The following is a 26066-nucleotide window of genomic DNA, read 5'->3' as shown; positions in this document are numbered from 1 at the left end:
CAGCTGTTCCATTAACCACACCTAATTTTTGTTGTTTCATTAACCACTGATTAACCTTTTGTTACCGTTATTAAAGGTTATTAATTTTACATTTGAAAAATAGAAATGCATTATCTTTTTTTTTTTAAAAAAAAATACATTTTATTTTTTTATTCAGTATATTATGTATTTTAAGGACTGATTTTACTATGGACGAGAAATAGGCCAACATCAAGGGGCATATTTATCAAGGGTCGAACTTAGTTTATGGGTGTTTATACAAACTCCCATAAACTGTACATTATAAATTCAGAAATTCGAATTTCAACATATTTTTTAAAACTTGGACTATTCCCTAGTCGAATTACACTAAAATAAACTCGAAATTCAAATTAAAAAATTCTAATTTTCAATTTGACCCTTGATAAATCTACCCAAGTATTTCAAGTATTACTTATTTAAAAAAAACTCTGAATTTGAATCGGTATCATTAAAGTATTCTAATTTCAAATTAATGAACAGAGTAGCTAATTATCTTATAAATCATTTGATTATTATATCCCAATTTTCTACAGTCCTGCTAATGGGAAACCCTGTTAATTAAAATAGGCTTTTTATTGCAAAGAAATGAATAAAACTTAAAGGGATACTGTCAAGGGAAAACATGTTTTTTTCAAAACGCATCAGTTAATAGTGCTGCTTCAGCAGAATTAAAGAGTCAAGAGTGAGTTTATTGTCATTTCATCCATATACGTTTGTACAGTACACAGTGAAACGAAACAACGTTCCTCTAGGACCATGGTGCTACACAACACAACATAGATGTACCGGACAACAGATAGCAAGTGCAAAAATATGCAACTCCTGCAAGACAGGTCAGCACAGTGCAGGGACAGAACTGATGTAATACGTTAAGTAAAAAATGCTAAAAGTCAGACATGATGGGATTGTTCTGCACTGAAATCCATTTCTCAAAATAGCAAACAGATTTTTTTTATATTCAATTTTGAAATCTGACATGGGGCTAGATATATTGTCAGTTTCCCAGCTGCCCCCAGTCATGTGACTTGTGCCTGCACTTTAGGATGGAACTACTTTCTGGCCTATTCAGCCAAAAAAGCCCTCGATTTAATTTTGTTTGGTCTTTTTGAATTCAAATTTCGAAGTTTTTCAAATTTGACCCTTGATAAATCTGCCCCTAAGTTTACGTCACACGTATTTGATAAAGTCGTGTTGTGATTTGTGATGAGACATTTACATAATAAGGGGCAATTTCTGACATTTAGGGAAGTGATCCTCCAGCGTAGATGACTTCGTATTTTGGAGAGCAATGCCCTGCAGCTAGCTCTATCAATACAGCTCTACCTGCATTCCTTAGCACTGCGTTAATAAGGAGGTGGTGGTGGGTGTGCCCCATTCTGCTGCTGCAATGTGCATTTATTAACCAAGTACAAAGCACAGAACCTGGACAGAAGCTTTTTCATAATAAGTGCAAAGGGCTGTGCTTTTGCATCCATTAACGTTCTTGTACTTCTGTTTGAGGTCTTTCTAAATGACCTTGAATTAACAGAACTTATTTTACACAAAAGGAACACTTACTATGGTTTTGTCATACATGCAGTTATGTAAAATGTATTCAGGTTTGTTTTCTTTTGTTTTGGTACATCACCGGAGAGAACACTAGGTCTGCAAGTTCGATGTACTTCTATTAACACTTGTTATGCTTGGTTACAATTACAGTAGACTTCTAAATGGGGTTTCACCTTAACAGAATGCAACCGATCATCTAACATGAAGTATTTGCTTCTACAATGGAACAGGAGTGCAAGGATTTTAACCTTCATAGACTAAAAGGCCAAGGTATTAAAATTAGCATTTGGAAGCAATAGAATCATCTTATTTTGAGTTTCCCGACTGTTACAAGAGTGATGTAGGCACATGACCCAAGCACCACCCACTGTGATCCCATCCTGACTTACCTGACCCCCCAAAAAAATCGCGTGTGACAATATCATGTTGGATGATAACGGCCACAGCTTTATTGAGAAATTCAAACAGAAGAAATAACCATCCAAATATATCAAAATTAGTCAATACACATTAACTTACATGTATCCTTTTAACAGCAATAACATGCATTGAACAGTGCAAATACCAAACCCCCTGTCAGTCTGCCATTCCATAACTTAGGTGAATATCCTCCAACCACCCAAATACCTAACTCGGACAACACTCCCACAATCCAGGCTCAGCAAGTCGTTACTGCATTTCCAAAACCATTATCCAGGCCCAATGGTCACCCACCTTAGGGGTTAAACCATCCCACAAACCGATAACTGACGAAACCACTTCCCCTGGCAGACTGACATGGGCCGCCACAGCATGCAGAGAAGGACAGCCTTCAGCTCTGCATGTTTCTCCAAGCTTCCCACGCAAACTGTATGGTTTCCCGTAAAGTGAAGTTAAATAACTCCATTCCCACCTCGTTTAAATGTACCCCATCAGCGCTGTAGTAAACAGACTGATTGTCGAAATCTTTGTGCCTGATTGCTACACCCCCATTAGCCTGCACAAACTTTGAAACAGCTTTATTCACTTTCACTCTGACCCTGTCTATCGCTGAGACTGATCTTGCACCCCTCCACTGTAACCTGGGGATAATCTCTGACCAAACTAAACTTACTCCCGGGAATAATGACCACAGCCTCAAAAAGTCCTTTCTGATGTTCTTTATTAAATGCTTCATGGGGCATTGCCCCAAATCATTGCCCCCGCAATGAATCAATATCATGTTGGGTGACCCCCAGTGCTTAGCATTTTGTATTATCAATGGTACTACCTCATCCCAGCAAAGACCTTCTACCCCGTTCCACTGCAGGATCACCCGAGATTCTTTGAAACCTAACTGCTCTCCGTTGTCTCGAACTTTTGCTCGCTGCTCCGCCTGCTGAATGATCGAGTCTCCCACTATCCATACTGAGCATAGGTGCTCCTCTGAAAAAAACAGAACAAGTTGAAACTCACATATTCAAACTTTTTTTTATTATTTTATATGCTGCCTCCTGTTATAACCCATCTACTGCCTCAACTGCATATTCCACCCTTGCTGACCTGGCATATGTCCAGAACCGGTTTGATTCCCATCTCCCAATTCGCATGGTCTCCGTAGCCGCCCCAATACGAAAAGAATTGCTGCCATATTCCCTGTCCCCCAGACCCAGTCCTTTCAGTGCCCTTCTCAATACTGCTATGAACTGGAAACGCTATAACGCGGTACAGTCAAGGTGTCAGGTATGACCCCGTTTGCTGGGTCTTATCCTACTATACTCCCTGTGGCATGCAACCGGACAGATGCGGCAGCCTTCCGCCCTGGCTAGTGGGACCATCAACAATTTTACTCCTTTATCTGTCTTGGATTGTCTTAAAAAGATTACTAAACCCCTGCCTGTTCCCAGACGTCCCCCCACTGAAGCCCGCCATGACCTTTTTTGTTCTCGCTGACTAATTCCGATATTCTGAACGCTCCATAGAATGCCAAAGAGAAAGCCAATCTGAATAGGGTGGCCTCGAACGATGACTGTGCTACCTCCTTTAGTCGATCGAAAAGCCCCTCAAGTATTCCTAATGTTATTGGACGCCTTGTATCCGCCACTTTCCTGCTTTTACTAAAACCTTTTACCGCTTGTTTTATAGCAAACTCTATTGTATAATGTTTCCACCCATAAAACTTGAACAAGAATGATAAAGCAGCTGACTTTTGTTCCACCATCCTGGGCAATATGCCCTTCTCAAAGTCAAACGCCAATTGCCATGCCAATATCCCCAACCGCTCCTCATCGCTTGCCACCCCTTCTACCTCTACTAGGTTGTACCACTCTGCCCACACCTTCTTGTATCTGTCCCATGTTTTGGAAGCAACGACCACCTTACTCAGTCCAACATACCTTTTACACAATCTTCCACACCACCTTGGGGCATCTGTCTCCCTGTGCCGCTGTCTCCAGAGCAAGACGCCGGAACCTGTCCCACTGGAAACAGGATAGAGCATTGGCAATTTCATTAGTTACCCCCAGAAGGTGCTTTGCCCTAAAGTTCACATTAAATTGCAAGCATCATAACACCAAATGCCGTAAAAGGCTCAGAACTGGCCGAGAGGAAGAAGTTAAATTATTGATAGCCAATGCTGCGGCCATGTTGTCTGCGTTAAACAATATTGCGCCTTGCTAGGTGTTGACCCCATAGTTCCACTGCTACAATTATTGGAAACAACTCCAAGAAGGTTCATGGTCAGTTTTGACTCTACCCACCCTTGCGGCTATGAATCTGTGCACCACCTCCCATCATAGTATGCTCTGAATCCCCCTGCAGCGTTTGATCCTCTGGGCAATTTGCACCTCCTGCTGCCAGTACTCCCTCCCATTGAAATTCTGGAGGAATGCCCTCCAGACCGTCAAATCAACCTTGTTCCCCCGGCTGAGCCGAATGAAATGGTGTGGCTTACTCCCGCGCGCTGTAGCCTTGGCCAGGGCCCTGGCAAAAACCCTTTCCATGGGGATGATCCTGCATGCAAAGTTAAGTCTTCCCAGCAACGACCGGAGTAGCTTGAGTGTGACTTTCTTTGCCTTCAGGGTGGAATCCACTTCCTCTTTGAGCCTCTGGACCTTATCTGGGGAAACCTGCATTCCTGGTGCACTGTGTCCATTTCAATGCCCAGGAACTTCAACCAAGGGGACCCCAAATAAGTCTGCCACCTCCTGCAGTGTCTGAAAAAGCACTGTGCACACTTACCCGGCCCACACACAATAAATCATCCAGATAATGGATGACTGTGTTGACCCCCGCCCGAGACCTGACCACCCACTCCAGAAAGGTACTGAATGCCTCAAAATACACACAGGAGATGGAGTATCCCATGGGCAGGCAGCAATCCACATAGTAATCCCCCCCCAAAAAAAACACCCCAGTAGGTGCAATGACCCCCTGTGCGCTGGCAGGAGGCCAAAGTCCGATTCAATTAATGCCCCAGGCCTGTCTCCCGCACCAGCCGGACTGCTTCGTCAAAAGATGTGTAGCTCACTCTAACCAAGTCCATATCTATGTCATCATTGACTGAACCACCTTTTAGGTGCGATAAATGATATATCATCCTAAACTTGCTGGGTTCCTTCTTGGGTACTAGACTCAATGGGGAACTTTCTAACTGCCCAAACAGCTGACTCAAATTCGTCATAAAAACCTCAAAGGCCCTACCCCGGGTAGGGCAGCCATGGGGGGGGGGGACAGTTGTAGGCCCGGAGGGTAAGGGGGGTCCTGCCATGCCACACTTACTTGATTAGCCGGGCCCCCCATCTTTCTGAGAGCTGCTGACTTCAGGAAGGCATGGACGTTTAAGGGGCCCTGGCCACCAATTTTCTTATAATGTGGGGGTGGGGGGTCCTGGTAACCAATTTTTTTTCTCATGTGGGGCCCTGACCACCAATATCTTTTTATTTTTTATTAACATGTGGGAACCCTAGCCACCAATATTTTTTTTGTTTTTTTACTGTGTGGTGGGGGGCGGACCTGTGGGGTGGGGAGGGCGGACCTGTAGGTGGGGCTTGTGGTGGGTGCAGCCCAGGGGGCCCAGGAAATTTTGTCGTATGGGGCCCTGTGATTTCTGGTGGCGGTCCTGACCCCGGCCCCTGACATACCCCCAAGTTCCCCCACATGATTACTGTGCTTGTTACAGTGAGGCTGTTGCTTGTCGTACCTGCAGCTCCTTGTCTGCTCTGTTCCAGTGTAGAATATCCTGGCAGCCTTTCTCCCAGTGGCTCCTCCTGGACAAGGACCTGTTGGGACACAAAAGGGGAGGGGACACAGTGTGCTGCTGCTGCTTCACTGCTCCCCGCTGTTAATCCCCTCAGTGGCCCTGTGGCATATACTGAGGCCTGGGGGGCCACTCTCCAGTTATTCTCCTGTGTCAGCTCCCCCAGCCCCGCCTCCAAGTGCCCGCACCTATCCATGGGGGCCCAAGCAGCTGACGGCCACCCTTGATCTCCTGAGGCATTTCTTGTCCATCTTACGGCTGGTCCCGCTCGCTCCTGGCCTGAGTTGCCCTCCAGGCCTGCCCATACTGCTCCTTCTGGAGGTGGCCTCATCTGGCCCGCTGGCCTCCCCCCTTGGCTGCAGCCTGGTGTCCCGTCTTCCCATCTCTGCCCCCCGGAGGCGCCTGGACCTGCCTCTGTGTAAGTCGCCTGCCACCGCCGTGCTGCTCCGCGCTGCTCTGATCCGGGACTGACTCCCTCGTCTGCTGCTGAGAACCGACTGTTCCCGCTTCCACTTGTTGGGCCGCTCGGTGGCCTCGCGCTGCTGTTCCCGTTCCAACGTCCTCTGTCACTTGCTGGAACCTCCGCTGGATTCGGCTGCAGTTGCTGCGTCATCCCGGTTCTGCCTCGGGGAATGACCTGCTGCTGCGCCGCCTCCGCTGCTAATATGTCCCGTCGCGCCTGGACTTCTGAGGTGATTGTTGGGACGCCGGGACTCGGGGTGTTTGCTCTCAGTCTGCGGGAAGGTGGGGAAGGGCTTAGGCGGCTGAGGGCCCTGGATCTCCGTGCCCCGGGAGCAGGCTCCGGTTCCTGTTGCATCACAGGGAGAAGGAGTCTCCGCAGCCAGTCGCCCCCACGTCTCTCAGCTTCAGCCCGGATTTGGCTCAACAATTCCTCCATATCCGCCGACATTCTGTCGCTGACAGGTACAGAATTACCTCAAACCTTCCTGACTGAACTTTCCTTTCCCGCTACCGATTCAAAATGGCGCCTTTCCCCCTGCCCCTCTGTGTAAAATGGTGTCCGCGGCTCCTCCCCCTTGACTATAGCCCCCCTTCTTTCCTTGGCCTGTCAGGCTCCCTCACATGTTGTGCCTCGTCATGTCGCCTCATCTCTCACTGTCCCACCTGCAATTGTGCTCCCACTAGAAGCTGTACTGTACAGGCTTTTATCTTAAATCAGAGCAAAACCTGAAGGAAACAAACGTGGCAGATTGAGGAGCTCAGTTATATCAAACACCTTATAGAATGCACAGAGGAAGTCAGAATGGTTCCTTTCCAAACATATACAAACAAAGTACAAGTGCAAAGTGCTAAAATGGAGTCAAAAAGATGCACCTTTAAGGTTTAGGGGAGATTTAGTCGCCTGGCGACTAATCGCCTCTTCTGCTGGGCGAAAATCTCCCCGAACTGCCTTCCGTCCGCTTGAATGAGAAAACGCCAGCGCAATGCACTCGCGGCGATTTTATTCTCGAAATCGCCCGAAGTTGCCTCTCGAGGATTGGCTATTTGGTAGCCCATATGTGGACTGTCAGCATACAAGAGGCTTTACTTGGCACTATACTTTGTTTTTATGCAATTCAAACTTGCCTGGAATTCAAAAATAAGCACCTGCTTTGAGGCCACTGAGAGCAACATCCAAAGGGTTGGCGAACAACATGTTACTCACGAGCTACTGGTTGGGGATCACTGGTCTAGACCATCCTTAACATGTTGCAGAGAGTAGCGATGCACCTATTCAGTCTGCTCTAATAAATTCCACCCTGTTGTGAAAAGATAACAGGAATCAGTGTGGTCATCAATAGTTATGGGCCACTATACATCTAAGTAATCAGGGCCCTCCCTCCAAGGTCACCCAGATATTAGCCCACTTGTCACCTGGGTGGTATGCTCTACCAACAAGCAAAATGGGGTCACAGTGAAAGAAAATGCCCCTCTTGTGCATAACTACACCCCTGATCCAGTCTGGTCACTCCCCAATGATGCCAAATATTCCACCTTAACCCCACCCATTTCCCAGAGGCCATGCCATGACTGGGAGCACAAAGTCAAGTGAGGTGTTACTTCTATCTCTCCCTTAGTGCAGTGGTTGTTAAGAGTTTTTTGGTACAAAGTCCCCTTGAATATCCATCCTTTGGCCAATCGTCCCCTTAATGTATAAGACTAAGGAAAACATTAATATAATAGTCATTCAGCAGAACAATATCTAGGACAGCAAATAAGTATCCACAATAAAACTCACTCTAATAAGGACCCAGCTAGTCTTTCAGATGTATCTAAAAGACCAATTAGGCAAAACTCACTCTAAGTAACCTTGAGGCTGACACTCTCTTGTCACTGCTTTAGCCCACCCCAGGGGAGCCAGCGCCACATTTTGGGAACCATGACCTCAGCACTTAAGGCTGATATTTGGTTAATTCACTTTTCATGCCTCCTAAACAGACAAACAACAAAACCATGACTATACTCCTAAATTGGCTTCATCTGTGTCAGAAACTACTTTAATAAAATCAACATTGGTGTGTATTACATTGCTTTGTTAAACATGTTTATAAACTCCTCACAGCTACATTTTGTTGGAATTGGAATTACTGAGGCTTTGTGCTGCAGAAAACCAACAAAAGGAGTCAGTGGGTGGTGAGGAAAAGTATAACAAGTGTGACAGTCAATAGCCCCTATGTACATGGGTGTCTAGCTTAAAAAAGCTAAAAAGAAAAAAGCAAAATACATTTTACACAAATTAGAGCATTTCTATAAATATATAAAGTAGTAAGTGTTGCACAATTATTAGCCAGTGGTTTGTAGAATGTTATTCCTAGTGATGGGCGAATTTGCGCCGTTTCGCTTCGCCGAAAAATTCGCGAAATTCGCGAAACGGCGAAAAATTAGCGAAACGGCGCCGGCGTCTCGTTTTTGACGCCGGCGCCCGTTTTTGACGCCGGCGCCCGTTTTTCTGACGCCGGCGCCCATTTTTGACGCTGGCGTCCGTTTTTCGAAAAAAAAAAATTTTGACGCCGGTGAATTTTTTCCGCGAATTTTCGCGGGAGTTTCGCGAATTTATTCGCTGGCGGCGAATCGCGCAAATTCGCCGCGAATTCGCGCCTGGCGAATAAATTCGCCCATCACTAGTTATTCCCTCTAGAGTTCTAGTTACAGCTGGATACATACGATGAAGCCTCCATTTTACATACCCTCATTTTATAACATTGTGGTCCCACCAATATAAAAAACATTATACATTTTCCTGATTCTACACAATTTTTTTCTGGCCACTGAAAAATGTAAAATGGGGGTTCTACTGTACATAACGTAGAGTAACAACAGCAGGAAGAGATTGTGCACAACAAAATGTCACGAGCATAGAATCTTATTTATACATTCTATTTTAGCCTAGGGTAAAGCTGCTTTGTTCCCAGAGTGGCGTAAGGGTTAAAAGATAAGGGGAGAGGGGGTGAGGTTCAGAAATATATATTATAATATTATAGATATTTCTATCTATACAGATATATAGAGTGAGACAGAGGGTTATTAGAAATGAAGAGGTGAGTGTGGGGGTAACTCAGCAGAATAAGAAGGGAAAGGGTAAAAGAGGACAGTGAATAGAGTGAGGTAAAGGGTTATTAGACACTGAGAGGTGAGTGTGGGGGTAACTCAGAAGAATGAGAAGGGAAAGGGTAAAAGAGGACAGTGAATAGAGTGAGGCAGAGAGTTATTAGAGACGGAGAGGTGAGTGTGGGGGTCACCTCAGCAGAATAAGATGGGAAATGGTAATAGAGGACAGTGAGGCCATGGATAGGTGGGGGGGTTCAATGGAGCAGCATGGTAAGGAACTGTATGTGCTTTGTGGCAATGAGAGAATGGTTGTATGCAAAACCCACAACCAGCCTGTACCTAAAAAATTCAATAATGAATGTAGTTACGCAGCTATACACAGGTTAATTTATGGTTTATATAACACACAAAGAGTTTGTCAGACCTTGTTACACACAGTTGCTCTTACACACATGAACACGAACAGTTCATTTTATGCACAGATACTGGCACTCACACACCGCTTAACACACCTGACAGATTCACACTCATCTGCCCTGGAGAAAAAAGCTGCTTCATCAGGAGGAGGTTCTCTACTCGGATTCTCTACTTTGATTCTCTCATTCGTCACACAGTTGAGGAGAAGGAAGCTTCTCACAGAAGAAAGGGGTGAAGCTAAACTGGACTGCTGCTCTGAGCAGTAGAATAGGTATTGGGATGGTCCATTATTTGAAGCGGTGCTGACCACAAGATGTAAGCCTTTTATAAACATATTGTAGGTTCTTAACGGTAATTTTAAGAAATGTGTTCACGTAAAAAATAACAATACAATATATGCATATATATGGTAAGTAAATATCCTTCATTATGAAGTACAAGTACAGGGAGGGGTAAGTGCCTCCCCCTTGTCCCTATCTGTAAACGCCCATGCGGCATCATAGTGGAAGTAAAATTTTGAAATTATTCTCCAAGGACTCTTTCTCAGGTCTGTCAGTTGGCCTCTCCCATCTCCTGTTATTTTACATTATTATACTTGGGCTGAAAAAAGACCAAAGCCCATCAAGTTCAACCCCTCCAAATGAAACCCCAGAGCACATACACGCACACACTAACACCGACCCTTCCATACATTCACATAAATGCTATATACCAATGTCTACACTAATTGTAAATTTTGATATCACAATAGCTTATCCAAGAAATCATTAAAGCCCCTCTTTAAGACATTAATGGATTCTATGCTATCACAGCATGCCCCTGTAAGGTATTTTTCAACCTCACTGTCCCCACCATGAAAAACCACCTACACTTCAGCTTCAACTGAAAGTTCTGTGTCTCTAATCTAAAGGGGTGGCCTCTGGTGTGGTGATCATCTTTATGGAGAAACAAGCTGTCTCTCTATCTGTCGACTGTTTCCTCTAATGTACTTGTATAAAGTAATCATGTCGACTCACAAGTGCCTTTTTTGGTTGTTGAAACTCATGCATAACTCCACTGTTTCTTTCTTATGATAAAGGAAATGCATGGCTTGCTTTGTATTTGTAAATAATGTTGACAAGTAAGACAAGTTACACAAGGTCTCCATCAAACATATATCAAACTCATTTTATTTAAAGCAAAACTATGTTTTTCTCTGTGTAAATTTGCTCTTGTTATAACCTTCAAATGTTATTTCATACACTAAACTTTGCAAATTCTGTGTCTTTTTCTGATACAAACTCAGGCTTCCCTACAGAGGTACATTGACCCAGATAGTAAATGGGCCTTTATGATGAAAGAACATAACTGTTCTGCCAGGAACTCTGTTCTGTACCAGAGGGAGTAAGCAAGGAGAATGCAAAGAACAAACTAAAATCAATAAAATCCCTTTTTTATTGAATTTCTCTGCAGGATATAGAGCAAATTGGCTTTTTACGATTTCTATACTGTGTTAGTTACATTATTTCTAACTGGGTCAGTCCCAAGAGCTTCTTTATTATGACCCACCACTCAGTAGACCAGGTTCATATTATCCTTTCTACCCAAGTAGGCTTTTATAGTAGAATGGGAGGGCTATGCAGCTATCAACTGGTTTGAGTGTTTTTACCATTAGCTGCAATGAATAGAGGGATACTGGTAGTTTTATAACCCAGATGCTCCCTTAGAAGCAAACGAGGGTCTAGAGGTCTAACCATGTATTTAGGAATTTTAGGAGCAATGTTTTTGCCTCCGTCCTCCCCTCCTCTTTCCAGTTTTATCAGGACAGCACACTTTAAACACAACTATCAGGATATGATGTAATTAAAAATGCAGTTTGCCAATGTCTAGTAACCCTTAGCAACCAATAACATTTGTTATTATCTGACCAAGGAATGCTGCTATGGGTTTTTATAATTTGCGCCTTTAATCAGAGAATCCCATGTCCTGTTTAGATAGTAATTTCACTAGTTGGACTATGTTAATAGATACTTGAGGATCCCAGTAATATTGAAAATATTAGTGAAATATTAAACGATGAATTATTATTTTTGAAATGATAAAATGTTATGGCCACTTCAGCTGTGTTTAACTGTCAGGGCCTTAAAGCCCAATACCAGAGAAGTCCAATACGTGGTAGCTAAGTATCGTGGTCAAGATTCAGGCAGAAGATGCAGGTGCTGGGAGCAATGGATCATGGTCAGGTACAAGGCAGAAGGTCAAAATTGACGCGGGCGTCAATTTTCGAGTTTTGCAAATATTTGACCTTTTCACGGGAAATTTTTTTCCCGAATCGAATCGGAAGAAATTCACCTATCACTTGTTGCAGACATCAGCTTACTGACTTAGTGGGGCTTTAAATCCCAATCCCATTGAGAGTCACCTGTTTGGATATTGACTTAACTACATGAAGAATTGTGCGTGTGACTAATTTTAGTGTTTTCTTTTTCTTTATAAATAAAATGTCCAGAGAGTTGTTTTTGAAACTTCAAAATGTTCTTGGATGCCGTAATGTTTTTTTTATTTTTTGGTTATTTGGGAAATTGTGTCAAAAAGTGATCACAACCAATTTTTTTCAAATGATAGTTCAAGTTTTTGACATGAATTTATCGAAAAGAAATTCAAAAGAAAAAACTGAGTAATTTAAACCTGGTGAGCATCAATAATATGAAACAAAAAATGAAGGGCACAAGTACACACAAGTAGCTGAAAACTCACAAATCCAAAAAAATGGTCCAGGCGCTCCAACCACTGATCTTCATCTTGGGGAAGCAGAAAATCATGACGAAGCCAAATAATAGCTAATGGGCACATTAGGTACCTTGGCCACAAAATAAAAATAAAATAATAATACTAAATAATAATTAGTAATAATAATAAATAAGAACATAACTTTATCTATGCAGCCTTATGCATTTCTTGCCTAAAAAAACATTTGAGGGCAGATTTATCAAGGGTCAAATTTCAAAGTTCACCAATTGACTCCCATAGGCTAAAACAGCAATTTGGCAGGTTTTAGATGGCGAATGGTCGAAGTCGAATGTTTAAAGAGACAGTACATGATAAATTTCGATAGTCTGATTTTTAAATTTTTTCAAACTCAAATCGAATTTGTACTATTCCCTAGCCGAAGTATACAAAAAAAGCTAGACATTTGAATTTTTTTAATTTGAATTTTCACTTCGACCATTGATAAATCTGCTCCTAAATCATAGGCATACATTTATTATTATTATCATTATTTGGCCTTTCGTATATGCCTTAAGAGCTTCTATAACTGGTAAAGGAATTCTGTCATGATTTTTATGGTGTAGTTTTTATTTCTAAATTACACTGTTTACACTGCAAATAATTCACTCTACAATATAAAATTTCAATCCTGAACCAGCAAGTGTATTTTTCTAGTTGTAATATTGGTGTGTAGGTGCATCTCAGGTCATTTTGCCTGGTCATGTGCTTTCAGAAAGAGCCAGCACTTTAGGATGGAACTGCTTTCTGGTAGGCTGTTGTTTCTCCTACTCAATGTAACTGAATGTGTCTCAGTGGGACCTGGATTTTACTATTGCGTGCTGTTCTTAGATCTACCAGGCAGCTGTTATCTTGTGTTAGGGAGCTGTTATCTGGTTACCTTCCCATTGCTCTGTTGTTAGGCTGCTGGGGGGGAAAGGGAGGAGGTGATATCACTACAACTTGCAGTACAGCAGTAAAGAGCTACTGAAGTTTATCAGAACAAATATAAGTTAATGGAGGGCACTCCCAGTATTAGAAAGGGAAAAAAGCTTTTTCTTTTTGAGAAATATGAGGTACAAATAACCCAGGATAACCCCACATTCAGTTACCCAAACCATATATAAGGATAGAGAGGGGATGCATACTCAATAATGAAAATAATACTTAATAAACAAAGGTGGTATTTTAAAATTCTCTTTAATATAGTCTATAGTAAACAAATATATATCAGACAAACTGGTATATGTATATGTCAAGGGGAATTCTGATGTGTCACCAAGCCATCTAATGTATATATACCCCTTTTAACTAGACTCAAAAATCTCAGTTTTCGCGCACTTCTGCATTCGTGACATCAAATGCGCCAGCGTTATTATGCTGGCGTTATTATGCTGGGTAAACGCACAGCTTAATTACGCAGCTCCCCACCTACGCAAATACTGATGACAGTATCAGTGTACATCATATCATAGCAACCAGAGAAAAGAAAGGTTTTAGTCATCAAATTTCTGCACTAATAGGGATGGAAAGATTTAGTCATTAAATCTCTGCCCAAAAATGTGCTGGATTATATCATACTTTAGCTACCGAGAGCAGCGTTTTTCAACACAGTATGGAGATTAAATCACCTGGCTTTGCCAACAATTAAAAATATCTCTAAACAATTCTAGACATTTATACAAAGAAGTGTATACATATATATTCATATAGTACAAAAGGATCAATCAGACTTTGATGCTCTGGAGTCCTGTGTCCTTATTTCATCACAGGATTGCAATAAGATTATCCAGAGCATATCAGTCTTGATGGTGCTAAAGCTAAAAAAAATTGTCCTAAAAGGGATCATGAGGTTAATAAAGTGACAGTGCATCTTACTAAAAATCCCCATTCCTTGGGAAAAAGTGACATATGTTACCACGAAAAAAGTGCAATTGTGCATAAATTCAATTATAAAGTGACAGTGCTAAAATTCAGTGCTTCATACATTCAGCACATTTTTGGGCAGAGATTTAATGACTAAATATTTCCATCCCTATTAGCACAGAAATTTGATGACTAAAACCTTTATTTTCTTTATATAATGTGCACTTGTGTTGCTATGATATGATGTACACTGATACTGTCATCAGTATTTGCGTAAGTAGGGAGCTGCTTAATTACGCTGGGCATTTACCCAGCATAATAACTCCAGCATAATAACACCAGCGTAATAATGGCGTACATGAAGTCACGAATGCGGAAGTGCTGGAAGCACGCAAAAACTGAGATTTTCGAGTCTAATTGAATGGGGTATTTATACCTTAGATAGCTTGGTGACACATCAGAATTCTGGCTGTAAAGGATGTAAAGGCAAATATAAAATCCAATACAAATCTCTACACAGTCGCCGACTGCTCTACAGGGAAACAAACAAAGCTGCTTGAGTTTTGCAGGGCTGGGAAGTAAGGCGGGGGCTCCCCCTGCTGTTCATAAGTATGATTGTTTCCCTTTTGCAAAGGCATTTTATTTTTGCCTTTGCATCCCCTTTACTGTTTCCAACTCCAGCTGCAGGGACAAAGATCATGGAGCCAGATTTAAACATAAAAACTGGGATTCTATTTGGAGGATTATTTTGCTGCAGCTGCTGGTTCTGCAGAGATGGAGAAAGTTTGTATTAAACAATACAAAAACTATAAAATCCACATTAGATTACATGACAACACAGGACCCAGTGCAGTCTGTATATTCTGATTATTAATCAGCCAAGACCACACTGAGCATGTGCACAGTCTTGGTCTTGCAAAGATGTATAACAAAGTTACAAGATGGTGACCCCCTGCAGCCAACTTTGAAAGCATAAATCATTTGTTTGATTAGGCTTGTGGTGCAGTAAGTTCATGTTTATGTTTAGTATACAAAATACAGCATTTCTAGCCTTATTCTATTTTAGACTTTACTTCCCCTTTAAGCTCCTCTCCTTACTTTATCTTTGGGAACCATAACATCAACAGGAATGCTAAAAATTGGTTTCCTTGTTTTGTATGGACACAGAATAGCCTTCTTACCCTTTTGGGAACAGTGAAAGATATTTCTACACGAGTACAGATAGCAAATATGTTTTTCCCTGTGGGGCACACTAATCTGTATCCCCACATCTACTTTGACTCCTTTGTTCTTTGAGTATTTAAATTCTACAATAAACAATACAAATGATCAGGAGAAAAGAATGTCTTCATATCTGCCTTTTTGTGCTGCATAAAAATGAGGTTAATTTTGTGAAAGGAAATGGGAAAGAGACTTATTTTTACTTCTACTTTTATACTTTCATCTATTTTATCAGTTGACATGAAGCAGCAGAAATAAAAGGCTGCTTTGCACAAAAGAAATTTGAATATTTCAAAGCTGAGGAAAATCATCCAACAGAAGAAGGTCCAAAACATAATTATTTTCAAAGACAATTCTGCTGTTGTGTATCACAGCACCGAGCTGTTAAAGGAAAAGACAATTTCCATTTTTAGAAGGTTTATGCTCTGAAGTCCATTTGTTCATTTATCACCGTCTTCTTAAAGGGATACTGTCATGGGAAAAAGAAAATTTTTCAAAATGAATCAGTTAACAGTGCTGCTCCAGCAGAATTCTGCACTGAAATCCATTGCTCAAAAGAGCAAACAGATTTTTTTTATATTCAATTTTGAATTCTGACATGGGGCTAGACATATTGTCAATTTTCCAGCTGCCCCAAGTCATGTGACTTGTGCTCTGATAAACTTCAATCACTCTTTGCAAGTTGGAGTGATATCACGCCCCTCCCTTTCCCCCCCCCAGCAGCCAAACAAAAGAACAATGGGAAGATAACCAGATAGCAGCTCCCTAACACAAGATAACAGCTGCCTGGTAGATCTAAGAACAACACTCAATAGTAAAAACCCATGTCCCACTGAGACACATTTAGTTACATTGAGAAGGAAAAACAGCAGCCTGCCAGAAAGCATTTCTCTCCTAAAGTGCAGGCACAAGTCACATGACCGGGGGCAGCTAGGAAATTGACAAAATGTCTAGCCCCATGTCAGATTTCAAAATTGAATATAAAAAAATCAGTTTGCTCTTTTGAGAAATGGATTTCAGTGCAGAAGTCTGCTGGAGTAGCACTATTAACTGATGTGTTTTGAAAAAAACATGTTTTCTGATGACAGGATCCCTTTAATAAAATCTCTTGGAGCTCATCAGTAGTGATGTGGGTTTATGAAGGCATCCATTAACACTCAAAAACTGTTTTCATGTACATATTTGTATAAAAACAGCTTTTTTCATAGGTGCAAATATATTTCATTTGGAAAAAAATATTCAATATATTTATTTTCCACCAATGTAATTTTATACCAAAAAAAAAAATAGTTTTTTGTTTTCAATTTCATTTCAACATTCTGTAAAAGGTCACCAGTATTTTCTTTGCACCAGAACAAAACCTTCTTATGAGAAAATCTGTCTCAGCTCAAAGCAGTCCAACACAGTCTAATGAACTGGCACGTTTATCTGCTTTGAAAAATGTGTCAGTTCGTTGAAACTTTCCTAAGCGGCCGATGAAATTTTCCTGACAGTCAGAAAACCAGACAACAAGTTGAATCTCATATGAAGCACTTAGGAATAGAAATAGCAAAAAAAAATAAACCCTGTAGAATAAAAAGTGGAAACCAAATGGAAAGATCCTTAGGATGAAATTATCACACTGACTGCTCCTGACTACTCAGTAGAACACAGGTGTCATTATCAGGAATTTAATGGGAAATCCCAAATACACTGATAGGAGAGTGAGGAGGGTGGTGAGGAGCTGTTCAAGAGAAATAAGGAACTAGACAACGGGGCAGATTTACTAAAGGGCAAATTGTCGCCAGTGACTGCTTCGCACACTTTGGCAAGCGCAAATTCGTTACCACTATGCTAATGCAAAGTTGCATCTTGGACACCGAACTCTGGTGACTTTTCTCTTGCGATACTTCTTCAGTGCTAACATTTCAAAGCTAAGATTCCCTAGCGTTCTTTTCTGCCTAGTGAAAAGTCGCTAGTGATCTTACGCTTAGGTCAATTTGAATAGGGCGGGTACATTAAAGTCATATGGACGTCTTTGTTAGAGATGTTGGTGCAAATGTTTGAAGTGGCCACTTTTTATTACACATGTCCAGGGAACCTTAGTAAAGACAAAAGAGATCAGATACTGCCCTACACATGAGCCCACTGTAAAATGAATGTTCCATGGCCCTCAAATTTATGGAGAAAAAAAAAATTATAAAATTTATGACTTATACAGGCAATCCCGCTTAAAAAAGAAAAAGTCAGCAGCATTTTTACACCTAGCTTCATGTTAGCAGTTTGCCTGGTCTGAGGTGGCAAAGTCAACTCTGGCGAAAGAGGTAACAATCAGTAAAACGGAGCAACGGCCATTCGCCTGAGCGAAAAGTCGCCTGGCGATAGAGTGCAAACGAACGCTAATGATGGTCTCTTTTGCTAGCGAATTGTCATCTGCACTTGTTGATGAATTAGCGATGTTCCTGTGGATGTGATTTCTGGCTGAAAAGTCGATATCGTTAGCCACTTCGCCTTTTAGTAAATCCACCCCAAAGATTGAAGCTGCAAATCAGAAGCTAGAACTGGATGGTGGTGGAGAAGCAGGACAGAATGGAACCAGGGCAAAGCAGGTGAAGAAGAAGGACAACTAGAGCTGGTGGAGACAGGGCCAAGGCAGAGCAAGAGCTAGGGGCAGGCCGCAGTGAACACGCCACAACACTACTAATATTTAGATGTGAGGGAAGTTAGAGTTTCTAATGCTAATGGACTCCTGCTGCACAAATATGGCAGCCCCCTCATAGAGGAACATGGGAATAAGAAAGATAATGTTAAAGCATTGGGCAAATACTTTTATGGCAAAATTATAAATAGCATGCAAAGATAATGTTGTTTATGTTATTTTTTGATGTCAGTATCTCCTTAAATAGGGTGTACTGCACTATAATTGGCTGTTCTTAATCAGTATGCAGGATAACAATCAGCAGGAAGTACCTAACTGTGTGGGGGGGCACTAGGTAAGTACCTCTCCTCTGTGCCTACCCCTACTCTTGTCGCTCCATCACTACACATGCACTCTTGTTTGCACAAGTGTATCGGGTGGAGGGGAGTGGCAAGCTGGTTAGCCAGGTATCCTAAGGCTCCTGCCCAGCTAGGCCCTGCACTGCCCAACAAAGCCTTAAAGGAGAAGCAAACCCAAAATTTAAAAACCCCTACCCTACATAGACCCCCTTCCCTCCTCCCCCCCAGCCTAAGTCTTACCCCGAGCAAATGCCCCTAACTTTTTACTAACCCCTTGGTACAGATTCATGCATCAGAGTTCACGGGCACCATCTTTAGCCTCTTCGGCAATCTTCAGAATGAGATCGGTGCTTCTGCAATTTTCGTAAGTTTTGGTGCATGCTCCAACTGCGCATGCGCCGATTCGCCGGTCTCATTCTGAAGATTACCGAAGAGAACAAGATGGCGCCTGTGAACTCCGGTGGACAGAATCTGCACAGAGGGGTAAGTAAAAACTTTGGGGCATTTGCCTGGGGTAAAACTTAGGTGGGGGAGGAGTGGGGGTCTATGTAGGTTAAGGGTTTTTTAACTTTTGGGTTTGCTTCTCCTTTAAGACTGTCTTTGTGCTGTTTCACACACTATGGTATTGTTACTGATTGGTTAAAAAAATACCAACAATTAATAAACTTTTCTCTGATTGCAGCTGAGTATAAATGTATGTAATTCCAGTTTGTCACTTTTTTTTCTGCCTGGAATATCAAGCTTTCAGAAATGATGCCTTTGTGTGTCTGACAGCAGTAAAACCACTCAAAGGATTTGTCAAGGTTCTGTCTTCAGTGCATCCTATTTCAAAAGCATCTGTAAAGTCAGTCTGGAAATCAGCAAAATAAAACATAAAAGATGAAAATAAAAACACAATTTGGGAAACAGTAAAATCTACCTCGGGCTGAAAAAAAACAAAAATAAAACAGAGGATGATCATTCAGGGTTAAAAAGTCCTATTCCGAGCCCAATTTAAAATGTATTAAAATTGCAAAATCTTTCCGAAAGCACTGAAATGATGATGAGAACCGTTAAAGTGCCTTTAGTAATAACCATCTCCATTGTACCTATTATTGTATTTTAGTGTAATGTTTGTGATTAGATTTCCCATCACAAGTTCCAAAGAAAGAAAAGCAAAGTAATCATGCATTTTAAAACATGTAAAAAATATTTCTGAACTAGTTTTAGGAAACCAGCAAATAATATAGAAATTGTAACACTGTGGAAAATTATATCTATCAGTTCCAAAACCTTTTAATGAGACTAAAACATAACAGACTACTCTACTGACCCCGGACTGACTCTCAAGAAAGTAGATTTTGCAAAATTTTAATTTCACTCTGATTTGATTTTTTTTTTGTGATTTCACACTTGCTTTGGAAACTTGAATATTCAAGATGTTTTGAATCCAAAAAAACCCAAAATGCAAATATAAAAATATCAGCATCTGACAGTTGGCGAGTTCATGTAGAAGTCAAAAGAAGTGGAAGTTCTATTTTCAAAATTCAAGATATTTGTCAATGTGAGTTTTCAAAATGAATTTAAAATGTGTCATTGTCATTGAAAATGAAGGCACCACCTTGTAAAAAAATATTCTATTTATCAAGTTGTGTATCAATTTACAGTGTAAAATTATTCCATGTCAAAACCAGCGGGCGCTTGACAATGCAGTGAAAGAAACAGCCATTTTTAGGAACTATCGCGAAAATGAAAATTTAATATAAGCTTCCTCATACTGAAATAAGAAACCTTCTAAATACAATCAATTAAAATTAAATCATTCAGGAGTTGGGTGTCAGATGAATGATCCAATATATCTTATAGGGGGCTCCTGTCATAGCAGATGTATTAGAGCTCACTCAAATAACTGATTCCATTACAAACAAAATCTAACAAAATAACTGCCTTTTGCACAAATCCTGCATGTAGAGAGACATGATGTCTGGTGAGTTTAATAGAGTGAGCTCTAATACATCTTCTAGGCAAAAGGAGCCCCCTATAAGATATATTGGATCTAACTGTCAATGAATATCTGACACCCAACTGCTGCATGAAGAGAGAATGAAGAGAAACAGATGCTGAGAGAGGAATAGTGACAATAAACTTGATTATTTCAGAAACAATGCAGAATTTATAATTGATTGTATTTAGAAAGTTTCTTATTTCAGTATGATGAAGCTTCTATTAAATTTCATTTATCGCGATAGTTCCCCTTTAAGCAGACAATACAGAACACTAACGACACCCATTTCCCATCATGTGATTTAAAGGCAACACTGCATCTTGGCACTTTGTACTAAAATTTGTAATTTTATTGGATCAGGTTTGATAAAGAAACCAGAACTGAGACTTGTAGAATTCTCTCATCTGGAAATACACTCTGAAGATTTCAGCAGAGATTTTTTTAACTTGGTTTATGTGATCGCATCTAATATAGTGAAAATATAATTCCTAACGAACCCTGTTATATATTTCTCATTTTGTATGCAATGTATTTATATTTTATATTAAATTTTCATTTTTGTGAATAATTTCCCTTTGAACATCAGAATTCTCCCCAAAGATTTGAATGGTTTACACCACCGGCTTCAAATAATGGTGTTAAATACTGCAACAGTCTCTGTAAAAGAAAACACACAAATATATTAACCATTTTGTTTAAATTATTTTTCCAGGGATAAAATAATTTACATAGCATGATAAACAGTCCCCTAAATGCAATAAAAACCCTCTTGTAACTGCAGATCTTCACAGACCTAAACAATAAAGAGAATTTTGACCATAGACTGAGGGGACTATTTACCAGAATTCTTTTTTCCCCACAAATCATATTTTTCCTCCAAAAATTAAGATTAATTAAGCGTACAAACTATGAAAAACTCTAATACAAAACGTTGGCAAGTAAAAGCTTTCAAGTACCTATAGAAGTCAATTTTTTTAGTGGTTTTCAGGTTTTATTTTGCTAATAATTTTTTGAAAAACTTGAATTTTTACAGCTTTTGGAGGTTTTTGTATTTTTTAGCGCATCATATTTTTGTGTTATTTAGCTTTTTTATTCAACGGCTCTACAATCTTGTTGCTAGGGTCCAAATTACCCTAGCAACCATGTATTGATTTGAATAAGAGACTGGAATATGAATAGGACAGGTCCTGAATAGAAAGATGAAAGATGTATAAGTATTAATAAATGTGTAGCCTTACTGAGCATTTGTTCTTTTTTTAGATGGGGTCAATGACCCCCATTTGATAGCTGGAAAAACTTGGGGGCATATTTATTATGCTGTGTAAAAAAACAGTGGGATAATACACCACACATTGTCAGACTTGTAAAAAGACAGGGTAAAAATGGTGTAAAATATTTGTGTTTTTTCTTAGAGTGACTTTCGTTGGAAGCAACATAAAATAACGGAGTTGAATCTGGCGTTCGCATGGTATCAAATTACACACATTCATATACTTGCCATTTATTTTACACAGCTTTTTTTACAGCAAACATTTTTTTTGGCAAATTACGTTTTATACAGCATAATAAATATGCCCTTTAGAAGAAGAAGCTAAATTATTCACCAACTGTAAAAAATAAACAATAAAGACCAATTGAAAAGTTGTTTAGAATAAGGCATTTAATAACAAAGGTGAACCATCCTTTTAATAAACTTTCATTTCTTGATGTTACTGTTACTTTAAGCATTTTTTTCTGTTTGTGCTCTTTGGCGCAGATTTATCAAGGGTCGAATTTCAAAGTGAAAAAAACGTTGAAATTCAACCGTCCGAGATTCGAAGTCAATGTCGAAGGATTTTTAAGATCAAAACTTAGCCAAATACTGGCTATAGGTTCTAGGAGGTCCCCATAGACTAACATAGGTTAGGTTTAAGGTAGCAAAGTCGACGTTTTTTAAAGAGACAGTACTTCGATTTTCGAATGGTCAAATTTGTGAAGTATTTTCAATTCGAGTCGAAGTCGAATTTGCCCTATTTGACGTACCGAAAAATTACTTCGAAAATTTGAAGTTTTTTAATTTGAATATTCACTTCGACCTTTGATAAATCTGCCCCTTAATAATTTTCATGGCATTTCTGAGAATTCAAGAGAAAATGAGTTTAATCATGGTCTGGAAAGATCTAATACTGCTAAAATTTGATGTTTAATAAATGGGCCTTATTGTCTTATATGATTAATGTTCCTTGAGTAGTAATGGGCTAATTTTTCCCTTTTGCTTTGCCGGAAAATTCCCAAATTTAAAGTGAAATTCGCGAAACGTAGAAAAATTAGCAAAATGCGTTAAAGTCAATGGGCGCACGTAAATTTTCGACGCCCGCAACAATTTTTATACGCAATGCCTATTTTATCCAAATGCATCAAAGTCAATGGCCATCCGAATAATTTTGACAGGTGACACGTGACTATTCTGACTCGCTCCTGTTTTTACACTGGCGAATTTTCGCAGCAGTTTCTTGATTTTTTTCGGGTAGTGATGTACCGAATCCACTATTTGGGATTTGGCCGAATCCTTGGTGAAGATTCGGCCGAATACCGAACCAAACCTAAATCGTAATTTGCATATGCAAATTAGGGGCAGGAAAGGAAAAAGTGGAACAAATTCTTCTTTTATGATGAAAAGTCACGTGATTTCACTACATGCCCCTAATTTACATATGCAAATTAGGATTCAGTTTGGCCAGGCACAAGGATTCGTCCAAATCCGAATCCTGCTGAAAAAGGCCGAATCCCGAACCAAATCCTGAAATTTGCCGCAAATTCACATCCTGCAAATTTATTCGTCCATCACTATTCTTAAGTGTTGTCAAGATTATATTTGTTTTGCATTGTCTTTATTGTACCTTAGGGGCACGTTTATCAAGGGTCGAATTTCAAATTGAAAAAACATCGAAATTCAAATTCAAAAAGACCAACCGAAATTAAGTCGAAGTTTTTTTTTTGGTCGAATAGGTCAGTTTTCGATCGACGTTGAATTTTTAAAGAGACAGAGAAATTTTTTTCAAATTCAAATTGACTATTCCCTAGTTGAAGTACACAAAAAATAGCTTGAAATTCAAATTTTTTTCATTTGAAAATTCACCTCGACCTTTGATAAATCTGGCCGTTAGTATGGTTTGTAGCAGATGGAGTAGTGATGAACTAGCACAAAAGTGAATGGAAAGGGCCTTGAAGTGTTTGGATTTGTGTGGTTTTAATCCACATCCAATGCTTCAATCAACCTCTGCAATGTCAGCAACATTAGCCCAGGAGGGGTTATTTAGTCCGTCTCGCTTGCTGTTTTATTCATTTAGAAAACTGCTGGCATCCAGAGAATTGTCACTGAAGGGGGACGTTCTTATAAATCAGGCGTGTGAAGGATAAAGAGACCCTTCATTCCATTACTGTGAGCCAAAGCATAATTATTCATCTTGTGCAATCACTCTTACCTTGACTGGGGCCTGGGGATATGAGGCTTATTAAGGCATTAAATATAAAAATAGTAGGTGCAACGGGTAGGCACAAAATGTTGGTTTTCAAAATAAGCGTAATTCCTAAACTTTTGCTGCAATGCAGTATAGAGCTCAGATGGAATTTTTGTCTAAGTTCCTTCCTTTTTTTAATAAGTAATGTTGCTTGTTTCTAGTACATAAAACACACACTGTAACCCTGAGAATAAAATGCTTCCCGGTAAATATACTGTAAAGTGAAGGACACATTTATTGGAGAACGAATAAAAGAACTCGTAACCTGAGCTGGGAGGGAGAAAAAAAAAAAAGATGTTATTTGGGAAAGTTTTATTGTATACTGTTTAGAAATTCAGAAACTCTCATGAATATTTAGTTGCGCAGATATGAAAGCCATTCTTATGCCAGATAATGTTTTTTTTGTTTTATAAAGAAATGATTTGATTCAAAAATAAATTCACAGGTGGAGCAGGATTTGTCTGGGTCAAGCGCATCAGAGAGGTGTCATTTATCTGCAGATGGCACCTGAGAGATGGTTTGTCTATCTATCCGTCCAAGGGGCAGATTTACTAAAGGGAGAAGTGGGTAACGCTACTGACTTTTCGCCAGTGTCGCCACCCGCAGGGACATTGCCGATTTACTAATAGGCATAGGCGACAATTTGCTAGCGTAAAAGACAGTTAATAGCGTTGGTTTGCACTCTATCATCAGGCGACTTTTCGCTCAGGCGAATTGGCATTGCTCTGCAAATTCACTAAAGTGCGGATTTTACTGAACGTTACCTCTTTCGCCAGAGTTGCCTTCTCCACCTCAGACCAGGCGAAGTTCTTAAAGGAGAAGGAAAGCTACGGAGGCATTTTATTGCCAATAGATTAGCTGCAATAGTACAAGCTAGAATGCTATATTTATTCTGTAGAATGTTTTACCATACCTGAGTAAAAAGCTCTAGAAACTCTCTGTTTGTTTAGGATAGGATCTGCAGTATTAACATGGTGTGACATCACTTCCTGTCTGAGTCTCTCCCTGCTCTGGGCTCAGATTACAGCAGAGAAGGGAGGGGGGAGAGGAGCAAACTGAGCATGCTCTTGCCCAGGGCAATGAGGTTTAAGCTGAAGGCAGGAAGTCTGATACAGAAGCCCATGAGTACACAATAGAAGGAAAGAAATGCAGTATTTCTTTTGACAGAGGACTCAGAGCAGCATTACTTTGGGGGTTTACTGGTATATTTAGATGGACCTTTCTGATAAGGCTTACTTAGTTTTAACCTTTCCTTCTCCTTTAAAAGCAGCTAGATCTTCCTCAATCTTATGTCAGTGACATCATATCCTGTGTGTCGAAAATGCATTAAAGTTCAAAAAACGCTGGCGACTTTTCCTTTTTTGAAGCAGGATTGGCTGCAAAAGTCCTAACACCTTTTTTTGGGTAAGCGGTTTTCTCCAGACATTTTATAACATATGGAACATTCATTTTACAGTTGGCTCATGTGTAGCGCATTATATTAACTCTCTTGTCTTTAATAAGGTTCTTTGGACATGTCTATTAAAAATTGCTAACTTAAAACATTTGCACCAACATTTACAATAAAGAACTCCATACAACTTTAAATTTCCCGCCATATGCAAATTGACCTAAGCGTAAGACCACTAGCGAATTTTCGCTAGGCACAAAGGAATGCTAGCACGTTTCCCAAAAAATGAGAGCATGAGTGAATTAACACTAGCGAAAAGTCACAGCGTTCTTCACCCGGAACGAAACTTCGCAATTTAGTGAATTAGCGGTTCCGTAGCGCAATTGCGCCTGGTGCAGAGTTGCGGTGGCTACGAAGCTGACACTGGCAAAATGTCGCCGGTTAGTAAATCTGCCCCATCTCTCTATAGATAGATAGATCGATAGCAGGGGCATAACTATAGAGGAAGCAGACCCTGCGGTTGCAGGGGGGCCCAGGAGTGTAGGGGGCCCAGTGAGACCCTAATTAATTAGCAATTTTAATATATCTTGGTAAAATAGGCCAACTTATAAATATTTTGGGGCCCTAAATTGA

At 40.3% G+C, this 26066-nt stretch overlaps 2 protein-coding genes across 3 annotated transcripts in view; one reads left to right on the top strand and one right to left on the bottom strand.

Annotated features, from left to right (window-relative positions):
• Positions 1 to 26066, top strand: part of lrfn2.S (leucine rich repeat and fibronectin type III domain containing 2 S homeolog) — a 76299-nt gene that overhangs the window by 3822 nt on the left and 46411 nt on the right. The gene's annotated exons all lie outside the window — the stretch shown is intronic.
• LOC108717663 lies at positions 1996 to 6862 on the bottom strand. The gene is made up of 3 exons (XM_018264900.2): positions 5729 to 6862; positions 3924 to 4007; positions 1996 to 2973 (listed from the first exon to the last, which is right to left on the bottom strand). The coding sequence occupies exons 1-3, from the start codon at positions 6693 to 6695 to the stop codon at positions 2381 to 2383; spliced, it is 1644 nt and encodes a 547-aa protein (XP_018120389.1). The 5' UTR covers positions 6696 to 6862; the 3' UTR covers positions 1996 to 2380.

The sequence above is a fragment of the Xenopus laevis genome, chromosome 5S, assembly GCF_017654675.1.
Source record: "Xenopus laevis strain J_2021 chromosome 5S, Xenopus_laevis_v10.1, whole genome shotgun sequence".
NCBI classification, from domain to species: Eukaryota; Metazoa; Chordata; class Amphibia; order Anura; family Pipidae; genus Xenopus; species Xenopus laevis.
This window is presented reverse-complemented; position numbering and strand designations above follow the sequence as displayed.

Coding starts and splice junctions, on each gene's coding strand:
- LOC108717663 (XM_018264900.2), bottom strand. CDS start 6,695: ATGTCGGCGGATATGGAGGAATTGTTGAGCCAAATCCGGGCTGAAGCT. Junction 4,008..5,728: donor GAGCAGACAAGGAGCTGCAG/GTACGACAAGCA, acceptor TCCTGTTTCCAG/TGGGACAGGTTCCGGCGTCT. Junction 2,974..3,923: donor TGTGGAAGATTGTGTAAAAG/GTATGTTGGACT, acceptor TGTTTTTTTCAG/AGGAGCACCTATGCTCAGTA.